The sequence below is a fragment of the Astatotilapia calliptera genome, chromosome 19 (genome assembly GCF_964374335.1).
Source record: "Astatotilapia calliptera chromosome 19, fAstCal68.1, whole genome shotgun sequence".
Taxonomy (NCBI): Eukaryota; Metazoa; Chordata; class Actinopteri; order Cichliformes; family Cichlidae; genus Astatotilapia; species Astatotilapia calliptera.
The window spans coordinates 18,992,835-19,001,267 of NC_137440.1; the positions used below are offsets into that span (position 1 = coordinate 18,992,835).

The 8,433-nt window shown below is 37.8% G+C and overlaps 1 protein-coding gene across 1 annotated transcript; it reads left to right on the forward strand.

Moving 5' to 3' along the window:
• Nucleotides 1-1,444: 1,444 nt before the first annotated feature.
• Nucleotides 1,445-8,111, forward strand: chp1 (calcineurin-like EF-hand protein 1). The gene is made up of 7 exons (XM_026152631.2): nucleotides 1,445-1,813; nucleotides 2,070-2,142; nucleotides 3,151-3,231; nucleotides 3,757-3,881; nucleotides 3,959-4,020; nucleotides 5,685-5,807; nucleotides 6,561-8,111. Exons 1-7 carry the CDS (start codon nucleotides 1,747-1,749, stop codon nucleotides 6,612-6,614), a joined length of 585 nt encoding a protein of 194 aa, XP_026008416.1. The 5' UTR covers nucleotides 1,445-1,746; the 3' UTR covers nucleotides 6,615-8,111.
• Nucleotides 8,112-8,433: the final 322 nt, after the last annotated feature.

The window sequence follows — 8,433 nt, forward strand, 5'->3', positions numbered from 1 at the left end:
TCTTTAAGTAGTCTTCAGGATGAATAGTTCTCCAGGCCTCTTGAAGGACACCCAAACCTCTGCTTTTGTTCTCTATTCTGCGTCAAGATGATGATTCCACCCATTTTGATAAGATCTTCATGACCGCTGGATGAAATGCATTCCAGACATGTGCTGGAGATAGTTTTTTTTTTTTTTTTTTAGGGCAGACAAATCTTCAGGTTCACCTTACTTACTCAAAGGTAGATCTGTAGTCGTGAGTCATCCTTTCTCATATGCACACTCTCAACAACACTTGCACATAATACACACACACGCAATCACTCTTTATTTATCCTCCAGTTGTCCAATTTCTTGAGATTTGCTAAGTTTTTAGAATCGCCTTGTTGGTGCAAACCTTTTTTTCTCTCTCCCCCCTCCCCCTTACAGTTGGTTAATTCAGGATTTTTCATTCAGCTAAGGAGCAGGAACAAATTATGTGTTTTTGTGACAGGCTGATGATTACAAAGTGGCAAAAGAAAAAATTAAAACAGTTTCTGTTGTCTGTTATGTGTAGACATAACACTGGTTCATTTCTTCTTTTTATGCTTGAATGATTCCCAGGTCGATGTTATGTGCGTAACACAAAACTTAGAAGAACATCTGGATCCTTGGTAGCAAAACTGAAAGAAATGGTGGTTGAGTCCTTCATTTTGAACAGCAGTGTATGTCTCTGTATAAGCTCTGCATTGGAATTATCATCAGTATGTATGTACATGTCTATTTATTTATTTGTTATTTGTGGGAGATATAAAAAACCCCAATTTGATTTATGAAGAATGCCCACGTTTGTGGGTACTGACCTGAAAAATCGGACTTCTTCTTTTCAGGCCTCTTAAATTTTTGATTTGATAGCTTTAAATTTAAAGTAAGGTATTCAAAATTTCATCATACAAAAAAGTATGTGGAAGTATGTTGAAAAGTTCAAATTTTGAGAAACGTAACTTGAAATTATTTTCTTCTTCTTCTTCGTATTATTATTAGTATTATTATTATTATTAGTAGTAGTAGTATCATTATTATTTGTTTGTTTTAATTTTATGAGCCATAGTGAACTTTGTTTAAAAATGGTATAGTATAATGTATAATGGAAGTGATATCCACTTGCGTGTGTTTATCTGGAACTGTTAAAAGTTGAAACTATTTTTATTTTTATCTATTTATTTACTAGTTCTTACTTCAGCCAGAAAATAAACCTGTCGACATTTTCCACAAATTATACAATTTTTAAAAGCATTTATATATCCAGCTCTGTCCTGTCCATTATTAGTTTTAATTATAATTGTTAAGCTTTAAAACTGTAATTATTGTTTATACACCGCTGTGTATAAACACATCGCCGTTTTTGACATTTTTAGGCAGGCATCAAGTCTGCCACCTAACCCCGGTGAGAACGGCCCAACGGGGAGGCGGCCTCCCTAACCCCGCCTCCTCCATAAACCAGGAAGATAACCTCACCGAAACCCGTCTTGGTAACGTCAAAACGTCGCTGTGTGCCGGAGAAAAGCAGTAGCAGCAGACAGACTTACAGCTGCGTTACATCGGCAGGAAGATAAACAGCAGATTTCTAGATTCAACACCAGCTGCGTTCCTTTTAACCGAACATAGCAGCCTTTTTAGCTCGGTTAGTTAGCTTGTTTGCTAACTTTAATAGAGACTCTTGGAGAGCTTGCGCAAGAATCATCTCGACCTCCGTTAACATCTAAAAAAAAAAAAAAAAATCTCACCATGGGATCCAGAGCGTCCAGATTACTCAGAGAAGAGGAAATTGAAGAAATTAAGAAGGAAACTGGCTGTAAGTTGAGCTCAGAGTTTAGAGTTTAGTCCTTGTGTGAAGACAAAACCTCTTGGACATTAGCTAGTTGATTGCTGTACTCTCATATTGAGATGCATTTTGGCTGAATGCTTTTTCTGATTGAGGCTGTACTCATTGACTCTCTATATTTTGCTAGTTTAATCTGTTGCATTATATCGGTGAGGGGTTATTGTGGATTCAGTTGTGTATCAGCTATCTTTGGCTCATCTGATAGTCAAAATCTTTGTCGCCGCAGTTTCCCACAGTCAGATCACTCGCCTGTACAGCCGTTTCACCAGCCTGGATAAAGGGGAAAACGGCACCCTCAGGTGAGCAAAAACATAAACAGGAGCCACAAGCTGCACCTCATTTGTTTTGTTCCTTTACCAGCCCACACTACAAGGACACCGTTATAGAGGTCACCTAAGCAGTTAAGTTTTCTGGTTGACTTGAGAATGAACACACCTCAAAGGGTATTTAAATTGAGAAAATCTTACAGTGTGTATATATATATATATATTTTTTTTTTGTTTTACCAAATTTGCCTCTCTGAATGTGGTATTTATATTAATAAATTAGGTCTAAGACAAAGTGTTGTGCTGAGATAAAGGTGGGCAATGTGAGATCTGTCTCATTTCAGTGATGAAATCATGTAATGAATCTTTCTCCTGTCACTGACTATTCATCTGGTTCAGATTCTGTCTTAACTGATAGGTGAAGAGACTGGTAATCATTAAGCAGCTAAAATTTAAATTTGATGGCCCTTTGGCTATTTGAAAATGATTCCTTGAAGGGGAAAGGACAGTCAGTTTCTCAAGGGCAGACGGACCCCCCCCCCCCCCCCCCCCCCCCCCCCCCATTCACACACACACACAACTCTGTTTGGTTTCATTCAACTTGGATATATGAAAGATGTTGTGTTTACAGATAATAAGTTCCTGGCTATACTTTTTTTTTTTTTTCCTTGCTCAAGTGCTTCCAGTCACAGTAGAAGTCACGTTTGTTCAGTGTGACTTCCTTATCGTTTCATTAGTTTTCACAACAGTGAGATTTCACAGATTTGTTTCTAGTCCAACCAACTGGAGTAAGAAAATTTTTCAGTGTGTAACAAATCTGAACAATGATTTTAACAAATTTTTTTTTTTGTTCTAATAAACAAATGATGATTTATGTCATATATCACTCATCACATGACCTCATAAGTTTTGCTATGTGTCATGTCTTAGTAAAGCTCATCAACTCTCAGTATAAGACTGGTGAATTGTTAGGTAAAAATGAACAGTTAAAACATACTGAGTTTAGAATTTAACTTTGATCACGTCTCCTTATTTTTACAGTCGAGAAGATTTCCAGAGAATCCCCGAGTTGGCCATCAACCCTCTGGGAGATAGAATCATCAATGCATTCTTTCCTGAGGGGTGAGTAGTCTGTGTTATTGCTCTGCAGTAGTTTGGATAGCTTGTTTTTGCACTACTATAAAATTGAGTCACCAGCACCATCGCCACAAAGCTGGACCAGGCTTTCAGTTGTGGTTTCCTGACTGCAGGCTGGAGAAGCTCAGTCCTTACTGCCAAGTCTGCGTGGAAGTAAATCAAATGGGGTTTTGAGTTGTATACTTGACAGTTATTTGGATGTTTTCATCACTGTGGGAGGGAAAAAAAACCCAAACAGATGTCTTTAGATATATCATTAAAATTCTAAAAGGTCACATGTGTAGGCGTTGTAATTGCAGCTCTGTGTTTTAATGGTTTCAGACGGATTCTGGCTTCTCTGGTTTTGGCCTGTTTGTTTTAAACAACTTTATGTAGAAACCATTCCAATCTGCATGTTGGTGTTAGGTTACTAGCTCATTGTGGTGTCCACAATACGCATTTGAGCACAAAGGTAATCTGACTGAACTTTCCAGAGAGTTATAGTAGATATTTCGTGCTTGTGATTTTTAGAGAGGACCAGGTAAATTTCCGGGGTTTCATGCGGACCCTGGCTCACTTCAGACCAATCGAAGACAATGAGAAGAACAAGAACCCAGCTACAGAGCCCCTGAACAGCAGGACAAACAAGCTGCTTTGTGAGTGTTGGGGTGTAACTGGTATCATCTTGGCGTCGGTTTAAGAGTATGTGACTTACCTGTTTCTTTCTATTCAGTTGCTTTCCGTCTGTATGACCTGGACAGAGATGACAAGATCTCCCGAGATGAGCTCCTGCAGGTGAGTGGATTGACTTGGAGTCATCATGTAGTTTGTGGTTCACACAGTATGTCACACAGTGAATAATTAGTGTGTTTAAACATTACAGAGTCTTTTGGCAACTGTGGGGCTTACAAGAAAAATTAATATCTCTAATTCTACACCCATTTATCAGAAGTTCAGTCAGCCCTGTGATGTCATTCTTTAGTTGAGACGTCATGTATCATTTTTCCGAGGTCAAATTGTAATTTCCCAAATAAAAACATCAGCATACAGGTTAAATTTTACATGCATGGGATTGTCGTCTGTTAATATAGCAAAAACTGTAACATTTATAAGAAACCTCTATGTCATATTAACTTACTTTTCTGTATAATTTCACTAGAATACATCAGAACAGAAGGATGTCAAACTTCCCTCTCTTCTCTATTCTTGTTGCAGTTCACACACAAGTTTTAAGTTGATTTTTTTTTGTTTTTCTCTCGGTGAAAGATAATTTGTGACTTCCACTTAGGCTAAATCTGATCTAAATGAGGTGATGAATGCAATCAATTTTAACCACAATTCCATAAATTCATCCTGCTGTAAATGTGAGCAAATGACTCCTTCCTTTACGTAGATTTCATAAATGATTTTGAGCCAGCCTTCAGAGTGTAACCACATCTTTATTTCGCTTTTGCTTTCCATGTATTTTTATTTGTATTTGTCTTCTTTAGCTTGAATGTTCTGTGCTCAAATGTTCCCAGATAGATACTCAGAACGCAATTAATGGTAATGATTAGCTACTGTTAGTCCGTATAACCTCCAGCACTTTGTTCCTACTCTTTGGTGTCTTTTATGGTAGGAGTAATAAAATAAAAGTCAACATTTTTCTAATCGGATCCACTCCAAGTACGTGAAACAGTATTTGGGTTGAGATTTGTGTCATTTTAATCCCAGTCCCCTGTAGATAGAACTATTTTGACTTCAAATTCTCATATGTCTTTAATATGGTGGCTGTTTGCATCCGAGGCCTCTTGGAAGCCCTCATAAAGTCTGGATATGATTTCATACCTACCTTCTTGCTTGTACATTACAGAATGTAAGACCTTTTCAGTTGCTACTTTTCCTTTCGGTGAATATAAGTTATTATTTCTGTAAATTTATATCTACAGACTGTATGTTTGACAAATGAACAAGTGCTATTGCACCACATTTGTTTTAAAGTGTTTTACAGAGAGGAGGATTTCACCATCAAAGAAGACTTTGCCCTTGTGCTGATAATGATGTGATATCTCACCTTAACTACAGGCTGATCCTTCCCAGACAGTCTAATATCCTGTATTTTGGCTTCCTTTGCACTCCCTCTGTGTTATTTGTCGTCAAGCTCAGTGACATTCTCTGACCTGTAATTGCTATAAGCTCAGGGTTAATGACTCAGCCACACCTCTTGTTTTGCGCAAAACATTTCACTGTGTCACCTGCTTTGTGTAATGCATGAACCTGTAGGGCTAAATGTACTATTTGTGCACTCGTTTTTCACTCATTATGCGTGCACCATCAGTTATTATCATGTATTTCCTAGTCAAGTGTGGCTTTGCCAATGAACCAAAATAGCTACAAATGATCTTGTGTGATCTTGCAAAAATATACGTCACCTTGTTATTTGGTGACTCTTAAAAATAGATTTTGCTGGTTTGTTCCAGGTCTTGCGGATGATGGTTGGAGTTAACATTTCAGATGAACAACTCGGCAGCATTGCTGATAGGACCATCCAGGAGGCTGACACAAACGGAGATAGCTGCATTTCCTTCAATGAGTTTATTAAGGCAAGCTTTGTGGTCAACATACATATTTGTACTGTTATGTGGTTTCCTTTTTAAGTTAACCACTGAAGCATTGCTGCTAAACTTAAAATGACATAACAGATGCTGTTTGAAGGATTCTTTTTAATTAAAAACTGACCACTACCATGTGCAGGTATATTTTTAGCATCTGAGGCCTCAGTGGTACACAAACTAGAACCCAAGACTAACCACAGAAAAGAAGGAAATATATATATCTATCAAGCATGCATTTTGCATAGCAGAGCATGGTTTTCCAGAGGACAAAAATTTGATTGTGTATCTATGTTAGTTATTAAGAGAGGATGAGGATGAAATAATCCCAGTTAATTCAGGCCTTGGTTTTCACAGTTTGATTTGTGTGGACATTTACAAGTAAGTTAAACTGTCTCAACCTCTAACTCTTCTAAAGACTTGTTTTAGTTAATATATAATGTGCTATTTTCAGCTTATAGTGACAGTTAAAGGTGTTTTATGGGGTAGCTGGACAAAAATGTCACACTGTGTAACATTGAGATTTAAATAGTTTGTGTGGGACTGAAGTCGTAGTGGTGTAACGGGTGAACCAGCACCCAGGACAGGGGTGATGGTTAACTGAAATGGCAGGAGAGCTTTGACTTGTTTTTGGGATTGATTTAAAACAGATGTTCTTTTAAGGCCCAGCCGCAAATGTAAACTTTAGAGCAGCACATTTTTCTGTAGTATAAACTTTTCTTGTTTTTGTTTGTTTATTCGCAGGTCTTGGAAAAGGTGGATGTGGAACAGAAGATGAGCATCCGGTTCCTGCACTAAAGTTTCATTATTGTTATCATTTTTTTTTTTTTGTAATTCTATTTAGAGTAGCGCTTGAACATGTCCGTTGATTTCAAGACACAATCTCATCCGGCTGCTCAACGAGCTGCTGTGGCCCACGCTATGGGTTCAGTCCTTCAGGCCAAGCATTGGGTGGATACCATAATAAATCTTGAGTTTCGGCCTTTGCACTGCTCTGTAAACAAAGGGAAACGTTGCGTGCCTTGGGTTGTTTTATGCAATGTCACTATGTATTTTTTTCCCCAGTAATGATACATTCTTTATTAGGAAACTTTTTAGAGGATCGTAGTTATTACCACTTCTGTTCATTTTTCACATGAACATTTAAATATTTATAGCGTGGCAGATTAACTTTTTGCTATCGCAGTAGGTAAGTTTATAAGTTTATTTATGCTGCTCCACTGATATTTAGCCCATGCTGCATCTTTGTCCATATAAATATGCAAAGATTCAAAATTGTGTGATTCCACTTCAAAATGTCAGTGTTTTAATGCCATCTGTTATGAATTGTTTCCTTTGAGCGAGCCAGACCAGCCAATCCGAGTTTGTCTCTTGAAGCAAAATCGGACTGACCTGTTCCTCAGGTTCTTGTGTAATTCACTGAAGTGTCTGGTTCCCCTTTGTAAGTTATTAGCTAAACAGTAACCCATGGCCATGTTTGTGTACGGTTTCATATAATTAACAGAGCTGCTGCCAGTAGAATCTAAAGCTACTTTTAGCTGCTCCCGTATTTACAGTGGGTAGGACCACATGTTTGATGTTGGCAGTTTTTAAGCCGGATGCCCTTCACGACTGGGATCAAACCCTGGAATCTCATTTGTTAGATGAATGTGTAAACCACTACACCGTGGATCAACTGCTACCTGTAGACTCAAATTATGGGCCTGTTGGAGCCACTGGAGTGCCTCACTCAATTAGAGGTGAGAACGGTGGCATGGAGATTTCAAAAATGCTGGTGTCTCATCAGTATGTGAGACTTTCACAGCAGGTTTTTTGATATCCTCAAAAAGTATCTGCCACCTGGACCAGCCCTCAAAGGCTTTAAGACTTAAAGAAGGCCTTGCTATAAGTACTGTTTTGGAAATTGGGCTGTGGGATCAGCTAGTCTGTAGACTTAGAGCAGGCAAAGATAACATACTGTGCTTTTACTCATTTGATCAGTTTCCCTGCAGCTAAGGAAAAATGCTGATTTCTCCTCTGCTCTGTATTTCTTAGAATGTCTTTCCTCACTGACCAGCGCCTGATGCATTGGGCTTATTATTTTTTTTGGGACATGTCACTGTGCATGACCCCTTTTAAATCTTTAATGTGAGTCTGTGAAGTCATTACACCCTCCAGTGCAGGAAACACAGCTCAACCATTTTATCAATCATTCTGTGATCATCAGTCAGATGTGAATCACGTTATGTGATGTTGGTCGAGGTATTATCAAAGTGATTCAGGAATTTGATTTGAATAAAAATAAGTGCCATGCTTCTTTGTCTCATTTATTGGGATGTTCTTATGACACTTTTTTGTGCTACTCACAGTTTACATCCAGCTTGGCAATTTTATTTATTTATTCTTTAGGAATTAAAAAATTGTAGAGTGTGATAAAATTAGAATATAACAGACTACAACTTCATATGTTAATGTTGATTTCTTGGATTAAATATTTGGCTGATAACAATGACAACAGTGACAAATAATATACTGTAGATATACTTACTATATTTATAGGGATATAAAGTGGACCTATCATGGTTTTCCTTCTTTTTCTGTGTGACATACTGTTAGAACTGTGGATACTAACCATATC